Here is a 27,868-nt window from a genome sequence, read left to right as displayed (position 1 = left end):
GCCCGGCGGCAACGTCAGCGCCAACCAGAGCGACGCGGACCCCACGGTGTCGCGGGACGTGTGGGTGGTGGGCATGGGGATCCTCATGTCGCTGATCGTGCTGGTCATCGTCTTCGGCAACGTGTTGGTGATCACTGCCATCGCCCGCTTCCAGCGCCTGCAGACGGTCACCAATTATTTCATCACCTCGCTGGCGTGCGCCGACCTGGTGATGGGCCTGGGCGTGGTGCCCTTCGGTGCCTGCCACATCATCATGGAGATGTGGAAGTTTGGGAACTTCTGGTGTGAGTTCTGGACCTCTCTGGACGTGCTTTGCGTCACGGCCAGCATCGAGACCCTTTGCGTCATCGCTGTGGACCGATACTTTGCCATCACCTCCCCGTTCAAGTACCAGAGCCTGCTGACCAAGAGCAAGGCACGCGTGGTCATCCTGGTGGTGTGGGCGATCTCGGCCCTCACCTCCTTCCTGCCCATCCAGATGCATTGGTATCGGGCAGACCGTGACGAGGCCATCCTCTGCTATGAGAAGGACACGTGCTGTGACTTCTTCACCAACCAAGCCTATGCCATTGCCTCCTCCATCATTTCCTTCTACCTGCCGCTTGTGGTCATGGTATTTGTGTACGCCAGGGTCTTCCAGGTGGCCAAGAAGCAGCTGCAGAAGATAGACCGGAGTGAGGGGAGGTTTCACATCCAGAATAAGGAACAGGACCAGAACGGGAAAGCCGGGCACCGCCGTTCCTCCAAATTCTTCCTGAAGGAGCACAAAGCCCTGAAGACCCTGGGCATCATCATGGGCACCTTCACGCTGTGCTGGCTGCCCTTCTTCATCGTCAACATCGTGCACGTCATCCAGGACGACATCATCCCCAAGTACGTGTACATTCTCTTGAACTGGCTGGGCTATGTCAACTCTGCCTTCAACCCCCTGATCTACTGCCGGAGTCCGGACTTCAGGTACGCCTTCCAGGAGCTCCTGTGCCTCCGCAGGTCTGCTCTGAAGATGTATGCCAACGGCTACTCAAACAGCAATGGCAGGAGCGACTACAACGAGGAGGACAACGGCTACCCCCTGGCACCAGATAAAGCCTGTGAGCTGCTCTGCGAAGAGGGCTCCTTCCCTCACCCCGAGGACTTTTTACACTGCAAAGGTACTGTGCCTAGCGGGTAGCTCTGAGACGCGATGGGCTCTGGCGTGGCACACTGCTCCTAACGACGAGCCTTTCTCTAAGGAAATACAAAAGCCTGATAGTTATAACGATCCTCTCCTAAAGCTCACCTAAACCCCAATGGCTGCAAGAAACCTAAAACTCAGCAAACCTCCTGCAAACAGGTGGAAGGCAGCCCCGGGTGGCTCGGGTGGGCTGGCTGCTTGCAGGGGTTATGAATTTAAGTGCACGACCTTAGGTCCCTTGTGCCGGGGGGAGTGCTAGGGGGGATGGTATTTTAAGGCTGTGCAGAAAGCTCGTCCCAAGAGGAACTTCCTGGCTGTGGCCGGTGTTGAACTACCTCATGAGCTGGGTGCTGGCGGCAGCTGCGGGAGCTCCGTGCTCCCCGGGCTGTGCAGCACCTGCCCCAAAATCCCCCCGAGGGATGCTTAGAGCTCGGTCGGTTGTATCTGATCCTGTTGCTGTCAGTGGGAAAGTTTAAACAACACCCGGAAAAAAAAACAAAACAAAACAAAAAGGAAAAAAAAAGGAAAAAATAACACAACAGCCACGAATGCGTCTTTTGCCAAGTGCTATAGGACTTTCCGCTGAAATAAGGATAGAAATAAACGGAGGCTTTGCCCAGAATGTGACACTGTGACTGTGGGACTCAGGAATGTGGTACTGGGAAACTGGGCGATACGCTACTGCAGTCGCAGCCCGTCCTTTTGTCGAGTCCGAAGCTGTGCAGCCGCCCGGTTTAAGTTCGGTTCCCAGCTGGCAGCCCGAGGAGGTGGGTAGGGAGGGTTTTATTTTCTGTCGCTGAGGGCTGACAGTCCGGCAGCGCAGCCCTGGCCGCGGGACGGCTCTGGGCTGGTTGGTAGGTTTGTTTGTGAAGGGTTTTTTCCCTCCCTTGCAGCAGGCTTTGCATTGCGTTCCCGCAGCACTTGGCGGCGGGCGCACGGGCTGTCACGGCGGCAGACGCGGGCGGGCAGGTGGGGACGGACGCACGGACGGACGGACGGATGGACGGGGTGGCCGTGCTGCTCGGCGCTGCTCGGACCCCTCGCTGGAAGAAAGCAGCGATCGCGGGGCGGAAATGGAGCTCCCCCCTTGCTTTCTTCCGCAGCTGCAATTTGAAAGAGGGGAGCCGAGGAGGATGTGAAAGTGCTGTGTTCAGAAGCACGTGGGAAAGATGGGGGAGGGACGGCCCGCGCCCCGCGGGAGCTCTTCTCCCTGCCTGCACTCGGGGGGTCTTGTTGGCACCGCTTCTAGGAGGTGGCTCGCACCCACCTGGGCTGCTCTGTGGGGAGGAGGTTCTGCAGCTCCTGCAGCCCCTTCACCGCGGCTCCTTTTGCTGCCCTCGCGGTTACGCCCAGGGCGCGCTGGTCGGGATCAGCTCGTAAGGACAGCGCTGGTGCTGCAAGGTTCAGGGCGGCTGCAAACTCAGCCTTGAGCTCTCAGCGTTTCTCGTGACCAAGCCGCACCCGGATTTGTGGGGAAGGGTTTGGAAATCCTCGTGCTGCCTTCTGCCTTCCCCCAGGTATCCCAATTCAGTTTGGGAGGACAGGCAGCCCTTAGCCCTGTCCTAGCCTTGAGCTGAGTGCTGGCTCGGCTCCGTTTGCAGCCTCTCCAGCTTGGTGCGTGCTACAGAGCGGCAGGGAATGTGTCCAGCAGAGCTCTGTGTCACTGCCAGCTTTGCTGCCCGTGCCCATCCGCACCTTCCTTGGTGCTCTCAGCAGTGCCCAAACACTCCCCAAGTCACTGGGTTCAGCTTTTACATTACAGCGTGAACAGACGAGAGGGGTGTGATGGCACAGAGCGGTGTGTGGCTGCGGGAAGCAGGAGGCCAAGTTGGAAAAACATTTGCTCCTCAGATAAACATTAACAGGCTGTCCTGGCAGGGGAGACCTGGTGTGGGGTCAGGTGCTCTCAGCTTCCTACTGTAAAGGGCTGAAAGGCAAGAGGCCCTATGCTGCACGGCTGGTGTCGGTGCCCCATGTAGGTTAGAGATGCACCGCATTGGAGATGCACTTCAGCTCAGTATGGGTCATGATTATCACAAAGCAAGAAGTGAAAATTAGCCTCTTGGTGGAAGCGATTGATTTTTTCTGTGCCATTAATCCTGCCTAGGCTGGTGTTAGCAGGAGTGCAAGGTGAGGGAGTGTCCCATGGTGATGGCTCCTGGTGGAGGGGCAGGAGAAATCCAGCATCCACATCTCAGTTACTGTGTGCGTTTTTTATTATTATTAACTACTATTTGCATTTCAACAGCATGTGCTGTGGATGAGGATTTTATTGTCCAAATAATCACTCTGCTTGCTTGGCTGGCTGTACTCATACTTCAGATGTTGGTGTCGTATGCAGCCAGAGCTGAGAGATGAGAAATGGGTGACTGCAGCACTGCTGCAGTGTGCAGAGCACAGAGATGTGGAAGGGACGGAGGATGTCTGTCTGTCTGATGACCTCTGCAGTGCAGTGCTCAGGTGCACTGTTAGGAAACTTCTAGCTTACCCATGTCTGAATGTTGAAAAGCTGATTTCTTTCCTCTAAGACACTACTAGTAAAACTGGTGAGGTTTCTGCTCAGTTCTGGAAGCAGCTGGAACCAAAAGAGATAAATACCAGAGTAGCAAATGTTGTGGCACCAATGAAGTTGAACTTGATTAACCCTTCCTATTTCATGAGAAAAGAAAAGCTGAATAAAGGAATCCCCTTTGCCTATTGAAATGCGTTGTAATGAAAAGAACTTACAGATGTATGCCAGGGACTCAGAAATGGAGCACTAAGTCAGGAAACTGTAGCTGCTACAGTGATTTTAGGGTCAGGGGAAACCCAGCGCGCACATTTCAGGATTAACACTAGCAGAGGGCTGACTCGGGTTAAGTACATCTGATAAAACACAGCAGTAACTTCATTAGAGGACAAGCACTGTGATGAAATGCTGGGTTCTTATTGCAGGCTGATGGGCTGCTTTCTGTGCTGCGGCCACGATGTGCATAGAGCAAGGGCGGGATGGTGCCAGCCCAAAGGGTGGGTGTGAGCTGGAGCTTGGCATGCCTGTACCTTCATGCTTTCAGTCACTTTAGCCAGAGAGGTTGTTACTGTTTTTAATGCCTTAGTTGAGATGAGAGGCAGGATTGCAGCTTTTGTGCTGTCACAAAATACCGTTCTCACTGCGGGTCCCTTTGTTATTGCTGTAGCTCCATCCCCTAAAACAGGCAGAGTATCACAAGCTGCTGCCTTATGTCAATCCTTTGCTTCTTGGGATCAATTCTGGAGACCTTCTGCTTTCTGGGAAGCACAGATCTTGAAACCCAGCCTCGCTCACTGTGGCTCTGGGGAGCTGTGGGGCAGCAGATCCCCCCAGTGCCGATGTGTTTGTCTGGGTGTTACTGATGCACAGTATGCCCCTCTGTGTATCTTTGTCGTGTGGGTGCTGGGGGCTGGCCCAGACCCTGTGGCTATTCCTTAGGAGCCCTGGTTAAAGACAACACTGAGCAGTGGATACAGCAGGGAGGATGGCAGAGGCTGAAGTTACCAAACCCTCCTGAATGCCTGACAACAGGCCAGGGCTCAGCGCAGAGAGGAGAGCCTTGTGTCTCCAAGCAGCACACAGCGTGCTCTGCCACATCACAGCTGCTGTGTTTTTCTAAGGGCTTGTTTATGTATTTATTTACTATAAGGAACGTGTTTTTGCAGCAGAGGGAGAGCATTTACAGGGCTGGCTGCAAGCACACCACAGGCTGCAAGCTCTCTCAGCATCTCTTGCCCTTCTGATATTACAGCACTGCTGCCAGCAGCCCCAAACACCACTCTGCCTGAGGGAAAGGCTTCTTCCCCTCTCTTCGCCAGCCCTCTGCATCCAAGTGTTTGTATTCACTGGTACGATGAGCCCATTTCCCAAAAAGATGAGTTTATGAGCATGTTCATTCCTCTGGCAGGAGGAAGGACATCCTGCCTTGCATGTTCCCTTCTGTGCTGTCCATCAGCAAACACTAAGTGTCATCCCATCACAACAGCAGGGGAACAGAGGTTCCCTGACCGGCCATGGCTGTGTCTCTGGGCAGGGAGGGTGGAAATGGGGAACTGGGGAGGCTGTCACCTCAGCCACCTTTGCAGGAACATCCAGCACCAGGAGCACCCTGTTCCTCAGCTGAGCCGCAGTGTTTGCTGACTTGTAAGAGCTGCGTGCCATGTTTTGAAAGCGTTAGCCCTAACCTTTCTTCTTGGGTTCGTAGAGAACATCTTGCAATTGACACACAGCCCGGGCTGTGAACACACAGTCGTTTGGCAGCTGGGGTAGCTACACCCTTACACAGACATTCCTCCAGCGACAGCTGCAAGGGACACTCAGGGGAACGTGTAGGTGCTGCTCATGATATTATGGAGCAGGGCAGCAACACCGTGCCTGCTGAGAGATGTTCCTTGTGCCCGCACTGCAGCTGCTGGTACAGGCAGAGCTGGGGCACAGCCACAGAACAAAGTACAGCAGCTCAACTGGGAACACAGAGCTCCTGTGGTTGTGGTAGTGCGTCCCAGGACTGGGCAGAGCTGTGCACTCTGGAACTGAGTTTACACACAGCTTGGAAGAAAGTTGTCTCTCCTGCTAAGTGTGGTGAAATCTGTCTGTAGGAGCTGGACCTAGCCCTGACCCTTAAATACATTCTTTATTGTGGAAAAAAGTGGATTCGCTGCTTCTCCATGCATACAGTTTGAGTTTTTCTCCTGTTTTCTCACCCTATCAAGGGCAGGAACCTTTTCAGTGCAATATTACCAGTGCCAGCAAGAGTGGGGTGGGAAATATTTTCTGGTTTACTGTCCTTGGTAAGGCCATTTTTGCACAAGTGCATATATATTTAGATATATGTATGTATATGTGTGTATATACCTTGATTATCTATATACAGTGATATATAGATCTGTATATAAATAAGGAAATGTAAAGGTGTTTCGCTGTGCTAGCTAGATGAAGACATGTATGTTCAAAAGTTAAAGTATTTATTGCAGGTCCTAATGGTTGACATTGTGTTAAAATAAAGAGTATTTATGGTACGCTTGTAGTCAAGTGTCCTTGCTTCAAGCTGTCCTGCTTATTCCATGGGAGTAAATCCTCAGGTCTTGTTGGAAACTAACCCAGCACCTGAGGAGCTCAGAGCATGTAGAGTGGCAGAGCTCCATTCATTTATGCTGCACGTTGAGCTTGCCTCCCCTGGAAGCACTGAGGATGCTGCAGGTGCTCAGCACCCCCTGTAAAAGGCCTTCTCTGCTTCATCTCCAGGGCTTATAGGAACTTAGGGGTCCCCTAAGTTTGGGGAACTCACTTACTGCTCTGCCTGTTTGGACACCAAACAGCTGCAGTCATGTGTGCCTCCTGTGTGGTGAGGATGGAGAAGAGCTGGAGACAGCTGAGCTTTAATCCTTTGTTGCTGATCTCCAGTGCCAGTGTTCCCTGGGAGCGGGAAGAAACAAATGTCTGTAGGGATGGGAAGGTGAAACCCAGGAAAGTCATGCAAGGGTCTACAGATCCTGGTGCTGTGCTGCTGTGTGCTGAGCGAGGTCTTGCTGTGTCTCTGTCCTAACCTGGTTGGGCTGGGCTTGAAGCAGCCATGAGGATTTGAACCACCTGGCTGGAGTGGGGGGACAGCAGCACAGTGTGATGGATCTTTTCTGTCTGTCTCAAGTTGCTTTATCTTCCTTCAGGGCTGGAGAATCTTCTGGGGGGTCTTTGGACAAATATCTCACCCCCTTCTGTTACCAGGTGTGCAGCCCTGTTATGCTGCTGCTGTTACTGCTTCAGGAGGGGTGAAGGAAGAGCATGGCTCATGCTAAACAAGATCGCAGCCCGGCGTGTGGCAGTGACACGCAATTTGCATTCCTTATGCCACTCAAACCACAGTGAAAGCATTGGCAGCAAAGGCCGATGTGTGTCCTGTGTGTTTCAAGGCTTCTCTCCAAAACAGCAGCAGGGCTCACTGTGCAGCTTGGATGGGAAGGGACCACACCGAGCTCTTACAAAATACAGTAGATGCACAAATTACAGTAATTTATGATTTTGTAACTTTGTGCTTTCAAGGCTGAAAGGTTCCAGATGGGAACAGGTGCCATTGCTGACTGCAGGGATCCTGGAGAGGTGGGAACCCCATCTGCTATCCACTGTTCCTTTCCAACAGGGCCTTCAGACCGGAGAACAGCTCTCCCTATGTCCCTCCTTGTCCTTGGTACTTAGAGGTGCCCAGAGCCCAGTACTCACTTCAGGGCTTGCACTGAGGCTCCCACAGCCCTGCCTGGCTCTGGTCCATTGCGATGCCAAAGGAATGGCATTAGGAAACCACGGCGGTGGCTACCAGAGCAACCTGTGTCTTTGCTACACGGCTTCCTTGCAGCCTGCACTGCCTGGAGCCCCGCTCACGCCCTGCTGGGCAGCTGGGGGGGCTCAGGCTCCACCACTGAGCTCCACAGCATCAACCCTGTCCTGAGAAACACATAAACAGCAACAGGGCCTCTGCAAAACCCCTGCCAAGTCCTTTCTCTTTCATGTAAATATTTTTTCCTCTTAAGTGTATGTGAGTGTGAAAAATCCCTCCTTAATCTTTTCTGGATGAAAGAAATGTTTGTTCATCCTTGGGTGGGGATGGCCCTCCGCTTGAGATTCGGACATTTTGCAACCATCAGCTCAAGCAAAACTGACACTGCTGAGAGCATTTCTTATCTCTCCCAAATCCATGCTGCTCTTCCTGCCGCAGCCAGGTTGCATCTGAGCAAAAGGTGCCCACCATGATGGATGCGTTGGATGAAGGTCCCATGGACTGCAGTTAGTCTGGGCAGCCTTGAAGAAGCCTTCAAAAAACCTGTACACAATGTCCATGGGGTTGCAGGGTCCCCACTGCTGGAATCATGTTTTAGCGGGCTTATAGAAATGAATGGCAAGTTTTTTCCTGAGAAAAGATAAGATTCTTGAGGTCTGACCCTGGAATCACACTGCTTAGTGAGAGACGCCTCGCATTCTGATAAATGCATGAGAAGGTTACCACATGCTGCCACATTGCAGCAGAGATCCTGGGGACCTGATATGACTACGCACTTGGCAGTGGGATGGAGGAGATGTGCAGCAGCACATAGGAGTGTACTGTCACCATCCTTACCCAGGTTGTCCTGCTGGGGTACCAGCTGCCAGCCCTGCCCATAGCACTCCACTGGCACCACGGCTGAGGTTGGTGTCCCACCAAGTCTGCAAAGCTCTGCTGCTTCTGGTGCTCCAGCAGGAAGCTATCTGCTCTGTGGTTGGTTAGTTGTGTGTGAGAATGATGCTGAGATAAATCCTTATCAGCCTTGCCTGCAGATCGTGGTGACATTGCGTTGTGACCAAGATACCGTAGTGATACTGAGCCTCCATGTGAGTCTGGGCTCTTTGTAGAGACAAGCTGGGCTCGAGAGTTTGGTACAGAGCTGCTGAGTGGGAAGGACGTACAATGACAGTGATCTGGAGATCTTTTTGTTCTCTGCCTGAGAATTTCAATTTTTCATCTTGGAAGATGAAAAATAGTGATAAAATTCTTTGGAAAAGCCAACCTTTCAGCATGGATTTGAACAACTGCAGCTTACTGATGGCCTTTGTCTGTAAGGAGGTTTTCATCTCCCTGCCAACAGATTCATAAATACATAGAAGTTAGTGAAGAAGACTAGAGAGAAAGAGAAGGACTTTCAGGAGGATGGAGGCAGCCAAAGAACAGAGGCAAAATGAAAGGTAGCCCAAAGAGAGTGTAAAATAGTGATGAAGAAACAAATGGGGATGAGAAACGGTCCCTGGGAGGGAAAATGACTCAAACACCAAACTTGGGCGGAAAACAGGAAGCTGAATTCCATGTGGTAAAGGAGGAAGAAGCTGGAAAGGGAGTGCAGAAGAGATGGAGTTGGGAACTGCTGTGAGAGCAAGACGTGAATATCAGTGCAGGCAGCCTGACTGCTGCCCCTTTCCTCCTATGTCAGTGTTTTCTCCTCATCCTTCAGCAGGAAGGAGGTGGCAAGCAGGGAGAGGGGTGGCTGCAGTGGTACAGCAGTGCTGGGAGCTGTGCAGGAGAAAGAATGGCCATTAGAGAGGCAGTGCATGCACAGATTGTTCCCAGCACTGGGGGAGTTATCCAAGGCAAGTGACCAAAGCCTAATTTACGCTCATGGAGCAGGGAAGGTGAGTGTTGTTTCATTTTTAAAGCCCTTTTCCTCTGCCTTGTGCTGTGCCACCTTCTGCGGTGGGGTTCCAGTTGCAGGAAGAAGAGGGGAAAAACAGCCCTGTTCAAACTCATACATTGTGATTTAGCCCGTAAATGACATTTTACCCATAAGTGGACCAAGATAGCCCAGGCCCATGGTGTCCGTCCATCACCCTGTCACTCTGCCAGTTTTAGGATCACAGGGCAGCAGGATTGAGCCAGCCCCATGCCGCATCCCAGCCCGGGCTGACACTGGAAAAGACCCAGGGCACACTGCAGTCATGCCATGCTGCTCAGGTGTTCTCCCTGTTAACCCTCAGCAGGCTCATTGCAGCAACGGCAAGGCTCCTTTACTGCTGGAGTGAGAAGGAAAGCCAGGGATTTTGTCATGGAAGGAAAGTCCTACTGCAAACCTGAGATGCTCCATAAGCAGCTGGTTTGTTTGTTGACAGCACAGGGCCCTTCAGTGTGAGAAAAGGTGGCCCAAAACTGACCCTGGGTTATCTGGCCCCACCAGAGCCCTGGGACAAGCTGTGCAAGCGTTGGTACGGATGTGGGTGCGCATGATAGAGAGATAACCAAATAGCACAGTTGCATTCAGGACCTTGCTCTCATTTTTACTGCAGTGACTTTCATGTGAGTCACCACAGTGGCATACTATCACAGTTCACAAGCAGCACAAAATCCTCTGGTTTCAGACAAGCACGCATACGAACAAACTTGATGTGAAATTACCCTGTGTAGGCACTGCCCTGCCTTGTGTCTCCTGGGAGCAGCAGGGAGGGGTGAACTCAGGGGCTCTACCCTGCAGCAGGTGGGGTTTCCCAGCTCCATAGCTCAGCTTTGATGCTGGTGGTGCCCTGACTGCTCCCAGCTTCCTTCTTCTGTTTATGCTTTGGTGCCTGCATCTGGTTCTTATTGCTGGAGCTGCACCTCTGGCAGCCCTGCAGCAGACCCCAAAATGCCTATGCTGGAGCCTGCATGGCTGATGGGTCACAATGTGTTACCTGTGCTGTGCTAGCAATGAGCTTGTCTGCTGCATCCAAGCATAAAACCTCTGAACACAGGAACAATCTTTGCTCTCTCTGAAATGCCTCTCCATGCTCTCTCAATGTGCCTGAGAGGTTTTTCTGAGATACAAGCAGGTGGTCAGTCTGTGCATAGGGAATAGACCCCCTTACAATCCTACAGCCAGGGCACAGAGCCATCTCCTGCAGGCTGTTGTGGCTCCTCAGCTCTGCCCAGGGCTGCAGGGACAGAGGAAAGGTAATCAATGGGAGAAGGATTTCATATTATGGATGTCCCAGCAACTGTCAGTGTCCAAGCTTTTATCAATCCCAGCAGACTCCTGCTGGAGTCAAGTGAAAAAGGTATCAGCCCCACCTCACATTTTTTTAGGAAGGAGATCTTGTGGAAAGGTTGAAATGCTTGTGGACATCCTCCAAAAGAGCAGAGTTCACAGGACTGAGGAAAAAGTTCCTGCCAAATATATTGCATTTTGAATAGAAGCAGTGAATAGAATAGAATAGACTAGACTAGACTAGACTAGACTAGACTAGACTAGAATAGAATAGGTGGGGAGAGCAGCATCTTGGTTTGGAAACAGGGCAGATATGCTTACGTAGTACCTGCTTGCTCTCTGGATGACATCAGCAGTTGGTTTTGTGGGATTTTTTTGTTGTTGTTTATTTGTTTTGTTTTGTTTTTACCTTCTGATGTCCATGAGTGCTAAAAGAGTGATAAGATGGCATTAAAAAAGCAGTTTAAATGTGTTTTCTCTTGGGATCCTATCCTTAGATAGAGGGATAGAGGTGCCCAGAGAACACCAGTGCCTGTAATCCACCTCCAGAGTTACAGTGTCTACCTTAACCTTTCAGGTTGGATATTAGGAAAAACTTCTCCAAAAGAGAAGCACTGGCATGGGCTGCCCAGGGAGGTGATGGTGTCACCATCCCTGGAGGTGTTCAAGCACCGTGGAGATGTGGCACTGAGAGATGTTGTTTAGTGGACAGTATTGGTGGTAGATGGATGGTTAGGGATCTTTTCCAACGTCTGTGATTCTATGATTCTGTGACTCTAATACGCCATCTTTATTTCCCTTGTTTTCCGTCCATCCCCTTCTGCAGTAGGGGCCCTTGAGCCCTGCTATGTGGTTCTTTCCTGAAGCATCTTTTTCTTCCTCTTCCTTGTAGAAGACACAAAGTCAAGGCTGTGTGTTTGGAAAGTCCCCTCTCAGTCCTTGGCTCAAGGCAAGTTTATATAAAACAAAACATTCATGACTTCCTCTTGGTCCCCCATGTTCCTTCCCGAGCTGCAGCCATGTGCAGGGCAGTGGTTTCCTCTAACGTGAGCAGTGAGCTCGCTTCCTCCTCAGAAGCTGCTCTGCCGCCTGCCAAGGCACGATCACTGTGAGTAGTGAGCATGTCTGCCAGGTACAGAGACAAACTGGGACGGCCGCCTGCTGCCCAGCCTGGTGATGGCTGTGGTGTTGTGTAGGAGATGCAGGTGGGGACAGCTGGGTTTCCCTGGAGGAGAGCTGGAAGCATCAGAATAGCACCAGGGATGCTACTTGGGCTCTGCAACAGCATCACTCTCAGAGTTCCACTGCTCATTGCTGCTTTTTGTTTGTCATTTTGGGGTGTCTCCGTGATGCACGGTGTGCCAGCTAGCAGCTGCGGTTAGGGAAGGATGGGGTACCATAGCTTGTCTCTCCTGGTGCGTCCATTGGGCACACTTGTCAGCATGGCAAATGCGTTTGCATTGCTACAGCCACGCCATTTCAGCCTCAATTTGCTGAAATAGCTTTGCCTTTAGCAGCTCAGGAAGATGTGCAGGGAGCCCTGTGGCTGCACCTTGCCCAAAGGATGTCACACTCACTGCAGGTCTTCAGCTTCCAGCATCCACTGCCGTCCTTGAAAAGCAGTCTGTTACTGAAACACAGCAAGGCAGCTGTGTTGAGATGTTTGTTCGGGCTTTGTGCATAATGCCCCAAGACCTCAATCCTCTCTGAAGCACAAAAGCTTTTATGTGAGGTGCTTGTTGAGTTGCAGGAAGAAATAGCTGAAAATATCACCATGTTCTGAAATGGCAAACATCTGTGATTCAGGCACTAGATTAGAGGCTGAGCCACAGTGACTCACTGCACATCGCTGTGCCTTGAAATGGAGTCTGCTCTAGAAGGGCAAATCCTCTGCAAGGGTGTTTGGAGAGAAGAGGCACTATTTTCTATCTCACCTGAAGCAGGCTGAGGCCAGGGCAAGATCCCTGAAGAACAGGATGCAGCCTTGTGCACCAGGAGGGCAGCCATCACCAGGGGGGCTGTAGAAAGTCATTAGCTGTTATGTTTGTCAGAGAGTTTTGCATGCTTGTGCCCAACCTAAAAGTGACTGCATCCCCCACAAAAACGTACCATTTTCATTAACCCTGAGTACTTGTCAATGTTTCCTCTCCCTATTTCCTTCCTTCAGATTACCAAAAAGGTGATGTTAACAGAGAACTTTCCTCCTTCCCCTTCTTGTGTGGTGATTCATTCAGGGATGCCGCGTTCCTCCGTGGGTGATGCAGAAGCCAGTGCCAAGGAGGCAATTGCATCACAGACACTGATTCAAATGGGGACAGAGAAGTCGGTGGATGCTAATGGGTGCTTCTTCTCTGTACACATGCTAATTATAGCACCGACAAAACCAGGTCCAAGTAATGGCCCGAGGAAATCCCCGCTGATTTTAGCCAGGAGTTCAAATTACTGGTTGTTACCATCAAACAATTAATAGAAACTAGACCTATTAGGTCATCTTAAAGCAAACATTTAATTTTCACTAGATCTACAACAGGTATCGTGAATCCTGTCCTAAACTGCTCAGTCTTGCATGAACTTCATGGGACTCCCATTTGCAATGGTATCATACCAGTGTTATTCATGAACTACAGAGCAACAACACATCGAGCTGTAGGTGTCCCTGTTCTCTGCAGGACAGTGGGTTGGACTAGATGACCTTTAAAGGTCCCTTCCAACTCAGACTATTTTATGATTCTTTGATTCTATTCTCCTGTGCATTTCTAGAGGATTCCTCTGTGTAAATATATGCATGGGTATATTGTGCTCACCCTTCAGATCTTCATGTTGTTTGCCTGGTGCAGGACAGTAGGTGCCCACCTCTCTGGAGAGAAGGCTGGGTTGGTGTTTGAGGTGAGGTGAACAGAGCTGAGTACATGTATGCATTTCACTTTGTGTGTCTTTCTTACCTGGAGGACGTCCTCATTTGACTTGCAGTAGTTTATGAAAAGTTCTACAGGAGTTCCATGCGAGCTCCCTCTGGTTGGAGTTCCATGCCAGAGAAAACACTCTTTCTTTGCACATCACTGGTTCTTCATTGGCCATTTCAGCCAATGAAACTCCTGCAAACTCCTGTGCTCATGAACCCCACTCTTTCCTCCTGCTGTCACAGCGAGCCCTCATAACTCAGGGTGAGGAGTGGAGGAACAGAGCAACCTCGTGCAGCTGCTGGTGAGTCTCCAGTAGGAAGCTGGAGGCCTTCAGATTTCATCACTTCAGCTCTGTCATAGCTATGCAACCTATTTAAAATACAGTAAACCTGAAAGCCCTTCCATATCAGACCATCAGAGGGCTGTAGCTGAGCTGCCTGAACCCTCGTAAATAAATACCAGGACTGTCATTCCTGCAGAAGTCTTGGGACCAGCCATTTTTAAATGGGCTCTCAGGTTTCAGCTGGGCTTCACAGCACAGCCTGCAGTTGCTTCAGGGTCATGGTGCTGTGAGGTAAGATTTGGCCCTTCCTAAAGAGGAGGGAAATTACAATAAACAAACCACTGAAAATAGAATCTGGTGTCCCTTTAGCATTCTGCCCTTGCCATTTCTGCATGTTCCTGGGGAGATCTTGCTGGGCTTTTCCTCTCCTTTCATTAACTTCTTCAAGGGTCGTCTTACTTCCATCTCCCTGTGTGGAGACCAGGACAGGTCTTGTTGTTGGGTTTTGTGCCAGCGAGAACTGTGTTGGAAAGCAGTAGATTCGGAACTCTCAGCTTTGGTGGCTGGAAACCCAGATGAAAACAGATACAGCTGCTGATACTGGATGATGAGCATGAACACTGGAGGGATGGGTGCATCCACCAAGTGCAGCAGGTCACCAGGATTGGAACCATCAGATCACCAACAAGCCGAGCTCCACCTCACAGGGAAAGCTTTTCATCTCTCCATGGCAGATGCCAACCGTGTGCTCATTCGCTTAAGACATTTTTTGCCAGCACGTATTCAGAAAACCCCTGAGGGCTGCTATGGAGCAATCAGCACCTAAATGCCAGGCTCTGGAAGAACAGCCCTTCTTGCTAGGTCTGTATTTACCCATGTGCAGGGCCTGCTCCACTCTGGATCCCTGACCACGGCCTTCATGCTGTTTGCCAGCCTACTGCGGGACTGTGCTGTGCCTGATGTGATGCCGCTGGCTGTGTCCAGCAACGCAGAGTGGGAGCTCAGCCGTGGTGGGGCTCAGTGTTTTCTGCACAGGTAAAGACTGGGAGTGTTTATCAGCCCTGGCACAGACCTCTCTGCTCCGCCCTTTGATGTGGATGAGCAGGATGAGGGAAAAAAAATCCAACTTCTTCTCATCGAGCCACATCTACTCATGTAGGGAGTGGATGTGAACGATTTCCCAAAGCAAGCAAGCCACTTTTGAGAAAGTTACTGGAAATCTGTTGCACAAGAGAGAATTAAAGGACAGCTCACACTCTGTCCCTCTCCCTGCCCATGCATTTCTCACGTGTTCCTCGCTGATGTGACGGGATGAGAGAGCTGCTGGACTTCCTCCAAACACCAACAGATACCCACGATTGATTGCCACTTCGAGGTTTGTGTGACCCCAGTACACACAGGCTGCAACGCACCTGTTTGCTCTAAGGTTTCTCTTCTGTGTGGTGAAAAACAGCACTCCTTTTTACTACATTACGTATCATAAGGAGGGGAAAGGGAGCAGAGGTGTCTGGTGCTGCGTATGGCAGCTCAGGGCAGAGCTGCTGGGGATGCGTGCAGCTGCCTGGGCTGGTCCCACCTTCACCATCCCCATAGCCACGTGTGCCCTGTGGGACAGCTGTGACAGACAGTGATGCTGTTTGTGTTCCCTTTGTGTTATTTGCGCACTCTGCTGACACAGAGGGAAGGGGCTGGCTGCTTTTCTCGCTGCTGAATCACTTACAGTTACGTAAATGCCTTCTCCCCAGGCATTCAGATGCCGTGCAAGTCCCCCAACACCCGCCTTAAGAAAACCTCTAAGTCTTGTGACTTCTCTTTCTTCCTTCCCCTTTCATTTGCTTTCCCCTTTCCTTGCTGCTCGCTCCCCTCAGAGCCCTGCAGCTCCGTCCCATTGGCAGCAGCCACACGTTGCCAGGTCAAATGTCTTCACAACTTCAGATTCTAAAAAAGAACCCCTGACCTTTCTGAGCCTCGCAGTCACTCCTGAGCACAGAGGGCACTTCCTTCCCCGCCAAAGCATTAACATCTCACCTCTTTCTTTTTATTTTGATTCTCATATATGAGAGAAACTTCTCTTTCACACTTTAGGTGTGACCAAAAACAGCTCGAGCTGAACAGACCTGATCTGGGCAGTCCCTGAGCTGCCCCCAGCAGCCCACATCCCTTCATGGTTTGTGAGATCACGTGGCAGGAGAATGTCAACAGAGCAGAGAGCGGTGACCTCCTCCTTCCTTCCCAAATAGGGGTGCTTTAAAGTGCATCGCCAAAATCACATCTAGGAACTGCTGCTTTGGGTCTGTGTCATGCTGGGCACTCATACAAACCCAGAGCTGTGTAATGCAGTGGGCTGATGGTAACCCCTCAGGAGAAACTTTCCTCCACAGTCACCCCTCAGGGGCCGTTTCCTCTGCCACATCCCAATCTCAAGAAATTAAAGTGATGAATAATGCAGAGTTTGGGGTAATGTCTTCTTCTAAGGAGAGAGAGGGAACAAACTTGAATAAAGAATTTTATGTGTAGGTGAAATGGCATCCGCTGTGTCTCTGTGTGAGCCTAAACTAGTCTTTGTGTTACCTCATTAGTCACGTTAGTCATAAACTTCTCAGAGATCACCAGAGATGTCAGAGCTCTGCAGAGAGCCAGTTGGAGATTGGAGATTTGGGAACCAGAGTCACGAGTGTCCCTGGCCTGCAGACTGACCTCCATTGGGTCCTGGCTCCTCATCTGGGTGGGAGAGACACAGCTTTCCCAGCTAAGGACAGGTGAAATGCAGTAGTCTGAAAGCAAGGGAAATGCTTGAGTGCTGATGTGCGCAGGACCAGGTGGGAGGAAACTCCAAAGGCTGCAGGTTCCTGTTGTAGGAAGCCAAGTGCTGCAGCTCAGCAGGGCTCAGCTGCAGGTGGTGGAAGTGTCACCTCTCTGCCCGCTGCCCCTGGCCTAGCACAGGGTTCATAGACTGCCTGAGGATGAAGGACTTGGCGTTAAGGTTGCAAACCATTTCCCATATCTGGGGACATTCCACTTGTGGATCAGAGCTTCTCCATGCTGGAGCATCACGTGGGAATGCCTGAGAGAGGGACGGCTGCAGTGCTGCATGTGGGAGGGAGGAGAAGCCATCCCCATGCCTCATGCTCTCTGCCTCTCACCCCAGGGAACCACAGCTGCGTCACAGAAGCTTACAGCACAGCACTTACAGGAGTGTTTGCAAAGGGATCATGGCATTACCTAGTTTCAACTGTCCTGAATGCCACCTGTGTCTTCATCCCTTGTTCAAGTCTGAAAACCATCCTGGAAATGTGCAGTTCAATGAGGCAGAACTTCAATCACAACAACCTGTGTAGCTCTGACTGCCAAATTCCTCTGAAAGAAGAGATTTCTGTGCTCTGAGAGACCTCAGGACAGCTGGTTTGGATGCTTGCCAGTGAATCAGAAGCAAAGACTCAGACCTTCTCCTTCCCCATGCCTTTCTCTCTCCATATGATTTACTGATTGTGTATTGGGTTCTGAGTCTGGCTCAGTCTCTCATTACCAGGAATAATATTCTAGGGATGGGAAAAGAGCTCCCAAAGAGCTGAAAGGACTCTCCCATGTGTGTCTGCCTGTGCCATAAGGCAGCACAGGGGGATGTCTCCACTTTCCTGATGTGATAGAAAACAGCACTTGGTGTGTTACCAGAGAGCTGCCCCGTGACACTGTAGGATTTCTAAAGTAAAACTTATTTCTCACTGCCTCCTGATTTCAGGTTCTTCTGCACAAAACAATTTAACAGGCCACTCAAAATGCATTTACAAGATCTGCCAGAGATCCTTGGAGTATTTGAGCCACTGGGCTTAACTTCTGTCCTAATGGTTGCCTTGATGGTGGCCCACCCCTGTGTTCTGGGGCTGGCAGCCATAAACACCCCTGGGCCAGCCCAGAAGGATGAGCCTTGAGCAATGGCCACCCTTACTGGGACCCCACCTCATCAAACCTGAGAAACAGCCCTGCTGTGCCCTCAGCAGAGCATCTCTGCCCTCAGCTTAGCAACTTGCACTAAAGCTTGCTTCTTACAGCATAGCAGGAAAATAGAGAACTTCTGAGCTAGTGGGGAAAACAAGTTAGTAGTAAAGTCAATGGTGGGGTTTCTATTTCATCTGTTGGTGATCCTGTTGCAAGCACATCATCACTTAAATGCAAGAGTGACACTTTAGTGAAGGGTCCTTGCTGTTGTAATTCACTGGGAACCTCAAGAGTACTTAAGGAAACTTCCCCTGGAGTGACCCTTCACACCAGCATGGCACAAAATGTGCTTGACAGCCCTGCCAGCTCAGCGTTCTACCCAGAGGGCAGGGAAATTAGGACTTAGTCTGAGGTCCTTTACGGCTGGCTGGCAAGAAAATATAGAAAGTGGTGTCTTCATGTATGTCTTTTTTTGTTACACGAGTCTGGCATACAGCAGTGTATTTCACAGCATCACAGGATTGTTGGGGTTGGCAGAGACCTCTGGAGATCATGCAGTCCAATCCCCTGCTAAAGCAGGGTCAGGAAGAGCTGGTTGCTCAGAGCTGTGCCCTTGGCTTGGGGTGGGAGAGGAGCTGAGGACTCCCAGCACCTCTCTTCAATGAAGCGCTGAGTGCAGAGCAGATGGAGGAGTGAGAGTGCTGTTTGAGTATTCGGTTCCTATGGGGAGAAGGACTTTCTGTTCACTGTAACTTGTTTGATTTCAGTCCGTATTTGTTTAAACCTCAGAGGAAACTGGGTGTAAGCCCAACTTAAGGACAAGTAAATGTTGGCATCACACTAAGGAGAGGAAATTACGGTGTGCCACAAAGCAAGACAAAAGCATTCCCTGCATTATCTGGCACGCAAGGCCTTGGTTATAAAAGCACACTTATCTCTATCATGACTTCAGGCTTGCAGAATATCAAAAGGATTGTTTTGTGGCTTTTTTTTTTTCTTGCATCGTTGTGAAATCATCTTTTTGCACCTCAGGAGCACACTGAGATCCCACATGCATGGAATTTACACTTGGCCAGAATGAGAACACATTCAGCCCTACACAGCAGCGAGGTGCTGAGCATTACCAGCTCAGGGTGGGCTGAGTGCCTGTCCATGGTGGTGTTGCACTGAGCCTTCTAGCAGTGCTTCCAGCAGTGAAGAATCATTTGCCTTACCTGATGTGTGCATGCAATACTGTGTTTCAGAGTCAGCCTCTCCCATTAATGCTTCTGAAAATGTCTTTTCTTTGTATAATCCTCCTTCTTGCCCTAATGACGGTTTGTGTCACAGTTGCAACATTTGAGTGAAGTCTGACAGAGGTGTGGAGTTGGACACACATGCTATAGCACATTGTTCTACAGTCAGGAAAATACAGGGAGGAAAACCACTACTTGCCAAAAAATGAACACTCCAGGCAAACATTGCACCAGCTCCCAGCTCTCTGACAGTCAGGAGTTCCTGCTGGGGGACTACAAGGTTTTAGAGTTCAGTTTAATAGTTTCAAAGACAATTGCTGCTCTGTTGGGAACTGCCTTCAATCTGCTCAGTGATTGCAAAGCAAAAAATCTCCTTCCAACTGCCCCAAAAACCAAAAAAGAGGCAAACCGAGTTCCTCAGAAAAGCTGGAGCAAGCAAACAAGATAGAGAAATAACACAGCTTTTAAAAGCCTGTTGCTTTTCAGCTATTCCATATTCTGGCTGCTTTCCAGAGTTACTTTAATGATTGACCAACTGTCAGGAAAAAAAGAGAGTCCTTCAAATGTAAAGTTTGATGTGGGCATTTTCTAAAGTTTCTCACTAAAGTAACTGAGGCTCCAGGTCTGGGTTTTAGTGGACAGACTGCCATTGACATCAGTCAAAGAGCCAGTGACCTCCCCAGAGAGCCTGGAAGATTTGAGTGCCATCTCTGTGGTGGGAGATTTGTGTTCTCCAACAAGGCTTACAGGACAAAGACAACAACCAAAAAGTGGAGATGTGAAGTTAAATCTGTGCTAAGGACTGACGCTGATTGGGAAGTTGCATTGATGCTTGGTTGTGTTGGCTGCTGGATCCCTGCTGCCTCGGGAAAGCTCATGGGGAATGAGTACAAAACAAGCACATACCAATACACGGGAGAATGGCAGTGGCCAAATACTTCTGAGTAATAATGAATCCCAAGCTGACAGATTCACTATGAAATGTTCAGAGCCACTGCCAGGTATTCCCAAAGCTGCCACTTGTATCTGGGAGTTGTGGGTGAACTCTGTGGTGGGAAGATGCTGCATCAGAGCTCTGTAATGAAACAAAGACAAGTGGTATCACCGTGTGTCAGCTGGAGCATTGCCTTGTGCAGTCAAGTACAGAGACCTCTAAGATCATCTCATCCAACCATCCATCCATCACTAGTATTTTCCACTAAACCAGGTCTCTCACTACAACATCTAATCGTTTCTTGAACATCTCCAGCATTTAAAGTAGTGATGTCCAGCTGACTGTTAGTTTGCAAGTTGCACGCACTTGGCCCGTGGCCCACCTCCATGCAGCCATTGCTTTGTGGGATGCAGGTGGTCCACCCTCTCCTGATGTCTGATCTGTGAGCACATCCAAGCTTCCCAACAGTCAATAGCAGAGACCACAAGGCTTCTTCGGGCGACTTCTGTTTTGAAAGTGATGTTTTGACTTGTGAACCTGGAGGAATTCAGGGCAGAGGAAATGTTGGAAGAGGTCGGGCGCGGAGCAGCAAATAGCAAGCGTTCCAGGGCAACATCTGATTTTCTGCTTTTACGAGGCAGATGTTTAGGAGAAGTGATCTGCTGTTTATTTTAATTGCCATCTTCCAAACCTCCCTTCTATGTACGCGCACACATTCAGAGGCCATAAATAAGGATTCTTCAGGGTATGCAGTTATTTGGGTAGCCAGCCCTGTCTTCTGTCAGTGCCTGGCCAGGGACGTGTCTGCAAACCTATTTCCCCTTATGTATCAGTTTTACAGTGATGTAAATCAGCGAGGTTTAATTCCATTCTCAGCAACACTGGCATAAATCTGAAGTCACTCCACTGACGTCAGCACTGTAATTGCAGTGTAAAGGAAAGCTAGACCCTCTTGGCTTCAGAATGTTGCTGCTGATATAGACCAGACCCAGAGCAATAGTAGTGGGGCTCAGCATGTCCCGGCACTATGGAACTGAACCACGCTTTGCTCTGTATACAGCAACAGAGACACACTCTGCTGATTTCACCGGCATTTTGTTGGTGAAGATGAATTGTATCTTCACCACAGCTTGGGTCGAGCTTGGGTAGGAACCCACATGGCCCAGGTTGTCCTGCTCTCCTTGTTCTTGATAACTGAGCCAAGGGGACCACTGGTTGGATGCTGCAGAGTTTACCAGTCCTGACACAAAACTCTGGTTGTTGCCATAGGAACCTGAGCTTGAAAGCAAAGCTCATCCAATGGGGGAGCAGAAAAAGGGCATCAAGCTTCTGCATCTTATCAAAACCAATCAGCTTGGCTTGGATTTGGAATACCAGACAGTCACTAATTACAATAATAATTTTAGAAATATCTAGATATCAAGAAAGACTGATTTCTTTTGGATTCTGGGCAAGAATCCAGTCAGGATATCTGGGGCTGGGCTGAGAAGGAGGGCAGTTATCCCTGCTGCAAGGCACAGAGCCCTTCCCATGGGGAAAGGAGGCACTTAAATCACGGTGGCTGTGGAATGCTGAAATCCTCGCTGTGCTCCATGGGTGTCGTTCCTGGCTGTAGATATGAACTTGTTCAGAGAACTTCCTCTTCCTTTCCAGATGGACTCTGTAGCAGTGGCTTTGCCCTCGTAGCTGACAGCTTGGTTCAGGTTTCCTGGTAAGCTTACAAGCTCCATCTATAGGATAGTCGAAGAAGAGCCCCTCGGCTTCAAGCTGTTGAAAAGAGCAGAGAAGCTTCCCTAGTTCTGTTCTGGAAAAACTCGTACCATATCGCAGAACATCTCTGATCTCCTCGTTGTGACTTCATATTTAGGTATAGTTCCCTTCCCTGTCAGCCCTTGGTCCCATACTGAGCGACTGTGGGGCTGCTGTCTGGAAATCAGAGAATCGTTAAGACCTCTATGATCATCAGGTCCAATCCCAGCCCGTCCCACCGTGCCCACTGACCGCATCCCAGGAAGGTGACCCCACCACCTCACTGGGCAGCTGTGCCAGTGCCCGACCACTTTTTCTGAGAGTATTTTCCCAATATGCAGCCTGAACCTCCTCTGAAATCACTGGAGTTGTGGAACTGCTGTTTTCCCACATGGGAAATCTCAGGGATTTTCGAAAGACATTTGGAAGATTTCTGGGTCCCACCTGTGGCACCCTTAGTCTCTGATAGCCTGCAGCAGCCTGTATGCAAAGCTCAATGGTAGCAATTATCCAAACCATCTAATTGCAGCTGATTTAGCAAATTGGTTTCTTCTTACCTGGGTGTTTAATGATTGCCAGCCTCAGCTCACACTTCACTGCACTAACTGTACCAGCAGAAGTCATTGCAGCTTACAGAGCTTTTTTAGAAGTAGGAAACATAAAAAGTGAAAGACTTTTGTTCCTTCTCTGGTGCAAAGCAACAAATTGCCATTAAGAAATTCTCCAGAGCTTGATTTTCTGCTCAGGGCATAACTGTGCCTTCTTAAGTACTATACCCTAACGTGTCTGGTTGTGCATCCCCCAAACAACGTGGCAGGGCAGATGGAACATGAATATTTTTTTGTAGATGCTGGCAACTGATACTGCTACAGAGCAACCCTCTCACATTGAAACTTCAGCTCCCATTTGCACAAGGAGCGCAGCTTCAGTTTGGATACCCAGAGTTCTTCTGAGAGGCGTTGTGTTCCCAGAGAACAGAAATGTTTTCTCTTCCTTCCTTCAGAACCGTTCTGTTTGTCACTGCTGTTTTTCTCCCTACATCCACACAGACCACAGTCTTCAATGTGTACTTGTTAAAATATCACATTAAAATATCACTTTGCAATAAACAAAAGCACAGGCATATCTAGTACTTGTTCCTTTCTCTATCTCAAGATTAATTTCCCATTTTTCCATCTAACACGTCAGTCATTCAGGTATCTCCACCATCAAGAAAAGGGTCTGTTCTTTCCTTTTTGTAGATTCACAGATATAAAACCAGAAGGAAATATATTCTCATCTTCTGGCCAACAGATCTAAGTGTGCATGTAGAGATGCATCTGTTTATTCTAATTATTTCATGCAAAGAAGCCCTCTTCTGCTTTTTAGTAGGAAAATCTGCATAAACCTGATGCATCTCTTCTTTCTCTCTTGCACAGAGATCCCTGGGTGTCCAGGAATGGTGGAGAGCTGACGGCTGGCCTCTCTTCCTTACCACCCTGAGCTCACGAGGGCTCTGAAGAGATGGAGTAGAAGCGCAGCCATGCTTCTCTGAGCCCAGGGTTGCTTGGGAAGTGATTGCCTTGGCAAACGTCTTCATCTCAGCCCATAGCCCATCGTGCATCACCTGAAGGAGAAGCTGATGAAGGATTCAGAGGACCAGGAAGGGCTCTGCCAGCACTTCAAGCACTGGAGAGCACAGATGGGGGATTAGCACTGAGAGGCACTCTGCAGGAGCCACTGCATAGGAAACCAGCTCTGGGAAGATGCTAGAAGAGCCCTGTGAGCTGAAGGAGGTGAACGGCCAAATGACCACAGAAGTACTGTGAGGTTTTCCTGGCACAGCATCCTCCGCAAGAGCTTCCAGAAGCACAGGGTAGCAGGACCACGTGTCTGCATGCAGTGGCTGGGCCAAAGGAGCCCCAGCAAGGTCCTGTCTCATGCTGCCTGGGGCTGCAGGTGGAACAGGAACCTGACCAAGACAGGGAGGAGAAGCATGGGAGATTGTTTTGCTTTATACTGTGCTCATTTCTGCTTTTGGTATCTGCTCTGTCTACCTCTTTTTCTCTTTAGCCCTACACGTACTGGATATGGGAAAGCCCCACACAACAAGCAGGAGGTTTGCACAGGGCAAACCCTGTTCAGTGCAGCATGCTGCTGTCAGATGGGGCTGACACTGAACAGCGCAAACATAACCTGGCCTTCATTCACTCCTTCTCCCAACAGATCTGGAACTGCAAAGCCTGGACTTCGGACAGGAGAAAGGCTTGAGCCTGGCAATCCTTGCAAGCAGTCACATGCTAGCATGACCAGCCACTTTTGGGAGCCAAGTTTTAACACCTGAGAGCCAAAATCACATAGAGCATCTGGCTCTGTGCTGTAGCTGTTGAAATGAGTGTGCTGCACATTTAGCTCCTGTTTGTGGAATTTTAAGAATTCAGCAGAGAAAGGAACAGAGGCACAGGGAGCAACATAGGCTCAGGCAGGGAATCATAGGAAAAAAATGGTTCAAAACCATAGGGAAAGTTGCAACTTCATTGCAGAGGGCATCCCAGGCACACACTGGCATGCCCAGCTGGCAGGCTGCAGCTCTCTGGTCACTGAGCATCTCTTGAAGGCCAGACACAACACGCCAGCACCGACCCAAGGCAGGAGCCCCATCTCTGAGCTGCTGTGCCAGGCTTCCACCTGCAGAGCCCTTCCCCTTCTGAAGTCATATTTATTTATTTATTGATGCCCTTACTGCTTGATGCAGTGCTGCTAACAGGCGAGGACACAGAGAGGGAGTGTGTGCTGTGCCCCTGCAAGATGGGAGCGGACAGACGGACAGATGGACACCTGCCCTCCCCTTGGGACCGGCTGTGGAGCAGCACAAAGCAGCCTGCTCAGGGGAGCAGGGCTCACCAAGGGCATGCAGTGGGTCTTGCACATGCAGGAACAACTGGGTTTTATGTGGGTGAGGCATGGCAGTGGGAAATGCCTTGGTCAGGCCAGACCCAGGCATGCACATGGGCTGTGGGAGCACATATCTGTGGGGCAGGAGGAAAAGGCTGCCACTAAAACAGGAATGTATCGCCTGGGGTGAGCACAACTTTTGGTCTTTGGAGAATTAAGAACAGGCAGGATGGACTCTGTTGTGAAGGACAGCAGGACAGCTGTATGGAATCTCTGCGGAGCTCTTCCAGTCAGATTTCCTGCATGCAGCCGAGGCTGTGCAGCACACATCTCTCCTCACTCTTCCTCCAGGCCCAGATCCTGCTGCAACGTTGCAATCTCCCCATCTGCTCCCTGCTGGTGGAGCAGCTGTGTCCCTGAGTGCTGGGCTCTGCCCTGCTGCTCCCGGCCCTGCACCCTGCCCTGTGCCCTCCTTTCCCTGCCCCATCCCCACCAAGGCTTTGTCCCAAACTGTGCGGCTGCTGCATGGAAACATCTCTTCTCCCAAGCCTGTTTCCTCAGAAGATTCCTGGCTGACTCCAGTCACATATTATGTACTGGAAGCACTGCCCTTGGGATTAGCATTCAGGTTAGAGACACGCGTGGGATCTCAGTAGGTCTTTTTCTCACAAAGCCTCTCATGTGCAGTTTGCAATAAGAGAAATGGATACACTTGCTCTGATAATTCGCCAGCGTGGCCCAAAGCAGTGACCTGCTGATTGCTGAGTGCTCCCTTGAAGAGTTGTTGGAGATGGAAGAGACAAATTACAAATCCATCTGCCTATGGACGTTCAGACTTGTTCCATGAATTACATTACAGCCTATTTTTAAATGCCCTAACACCAGGGTTATTGTGCTTTCCTTTGGGAGACTGCTCTGTAGTCCAAGTCAAGAGCTGCTGTTAGCACTGCACCTGCATTTCCTCCTGAAATCTTCATTCCATTATTCCCAGTGATGCTCTGCAAACACCTGCTGCTCACTGGGTGAGCTCTGCCCCCTGAGCAGTGCCCCTCCAGCCTCCTCCAAGGAGCTCCCAGGCTGCTGCTGCTGCTCTGTCCCTCCTGCAGCTCAGCACGGTAGAGCCCACTTGTCATTAATTGGTGGAGAGGGAGTTGTCAGAGATCTGCACCCACAAGCAGAGCAGCCAGGACCCATAGCAGTATGGAGCTGTTCTGCACCTCCTTGCACAGCATGTGCGGTGCAGGAGAGGGGCAAAGGCTGCAACTTGTCCATACCAGTGTCAGCAGTGAGCAGCTCCCATCCCACAGGCAGCAAATGCTGGGGAGAGCACACAGCAGCCTCTCCATCTCTGCAGAGCCCTCAGTGCTGGGGGAGCGCGTGTACCGCACTCGGCTGGAGCACCATTGTGATCGTGAGAGCTCTGTTCTCACTGAACAAATTGTTCCTACCAATAAAGAATGAAAAGCTCTCCTCTTCCCACTCTCTTTTATTGCACTATTCATCGAGCTGTGCTGGAGGAAAGGACCGCGCTGGGCTGGGGGGGCTGAAATTTGCCATGCGATGGACAGGTCATGGGGAGGAAAATCACAGCATGAAGTGGACTGCAGCTGGGGCTCTAGGGGGAGTTTGCTGATGCAAAGCAGGTTGCAATATCTCCTGGGGATGGGGTTGTGGCACACGGCTAGAGGGGAGCAGAGTGACCGTCGGTACCAGTCCTGCAGCTGCTATGGCACAGAGCAGAACAGGTCAAGGAAACCTAGGCAGGAGAACAAGGCAGATGAAAGGGGATGCTGAGACTCCCGGGAGTTTCATAGGATGATAATAAAGGAATCTGGAGACTCCCATTCGCTTGGCAGTGTGTGGTCCCAAGGGCCCGTGCTGTGCCCAGCCATCAGATCAGTGATACAGCAGCAGGCTCCTTAATTCCCCCTCTCCATTGCTGGCTGTTCTCTCCTGGTGATGTGGGGCAGGGTGGCAGTGACAACATTGCAGCTTTTAGGAAGAAATTGCCAGGAGAAGCTTTTGGTCCCTGCGTGCTGAAAGAATCAAAATAACACATTTCCAACAGCATTCATGATTAGATAATTAATCATCCCAATTTAAAACATTGGAGGGCCTGAATGAATAAAGATGTTGGAGGCTGTGGCTGTGCTCTGTGTCTGGCAGTGAGTGTGGAGCTTTAGGCAGTATCTGCACTGCAGGTCCACACAGATCCAGCAAGCAGACAGGGTGCGTTCTCCCCATTTTCCAGGCTTTGCATCTTGATTTACCAAGCTCTGGGGTCACTCTGGCAGGGTTGGGATTGAATAAATTGCGAGCCTTGTTTTCCACAAAACAGAACTCCAGTGCCTCCAGACATCTCATGATGTGTCCAAATAACTCTCCGAAGTTCCTAAAGCTTTAAAGCAATCCTGAGAAAAGAGCCGCAAAGAGATTATTGCGGTACATCACTGCAATAAACCTTTTCTTTATCCTTTCATGGTTAGAGGTATGAACATGAATTATGGCAGCTTAAGCCTCTCAAGAGCAGCATGTACAATTGTTTTCTCAAACTGCTGGTAAAGAGCCCTGTTAAGCTGCGATGTCAGCGCTCGCAGACGCTGCAGCCTGAATGGGGCTGCTTTAGGAGCTGCCTTAATCCTTCCAGGAATCAAACGACCCCTTTCTGCCCGCTCCAGGCTGTGGGTTGCTCCTTGCTCCCTTCCAGTTTGCTCCTTCAGGGCTTTGGCACTATCACTTCTTGCAGCAGATGAGAGCCTTGAAGCTTGCAAATGTACACCTGTTAATAAAAGCTTTGCAATCAATAACTTCATGTGCGCAGTTTACCTTCATTTGAATTGTTATGGGAGAACTTAGAAATCACAGCCCACTTCGTTTTGGTCTCCATGGGATCTGATGAAGGCTCACCCCTCAGCTGCATGGTCCTGGTGTGTGAGGACTGGTTTTCAGGGAGGGATGGGGCTGGGCTATTTGTCTGCTTTTCTTTCTGTGTGTGTCTGTCAGTGAAATTCGTAATGAAAATGTGGATCTGCACAGACTGGGCTGTGATCTGACAGCAGGGAACAAAAAGCAGGAAGATGGGGTGGTACTGAAATGGAAATGATGGTAATTAAAACACAAAAAATAACCGTTCAATTTTTCTGGACATTACAGCCACCAGGGCTGATTTATCAAGGCTGCTTCTCTAAAGACTGCTGTGGCTTAAAACTAAAGGAGTAGAAAAGTATCTACTGTGATTATTTACCATTAACTATTTTGCTGCCAAGCCTGACTGCAAGGGGATCCCGATGGGTTTTG

The 27,868-nt window shown here is 50.1% G+C and overlaps 1 protein-coding gene across 1 annotated transcript; it reads left to right on the top strand.

The window, feature by feature from the left end:
* Position 1: 1 nt before the first annotated feature.
* Positions 2-27,383, top strand: ADRB2 (adrenoceptor beta 2; the record flags this gene model as incomplete). Its single annotated transcript, XM_010719047.2, has 2 exons — positions 2-1,151; positions 23,116-27,383. Coding segments are annotated over 2 exons (1,185 nt in total), but the record flags the coding sequence as incomplete, so codon positions are not given.
* Between the last annotated feature and the right edge of the window lie 485 nt (positions 27,384-27,868).

This window comes from Meleagris gallopavo, chromosome 15, assembly GCF_000146605.3.
Source record: "Meleagris gallopavo isolate NT-WF06-2002-E0010 breed Aviagen turkey brand Nicholas breeding stock chromosome 15, Turkey_5.1, whole genome shotgun sequence".
NCBI lineage: Eukaryota > Metazoa > Chordata > Aves > Galliformes > Phasianidae > Meleagris > Meleagris gallopavo.
Note: the sequence above shows the minus strand (reverse complement) of the source record. Positions and strands in the feature narration are given on the sequence as shown.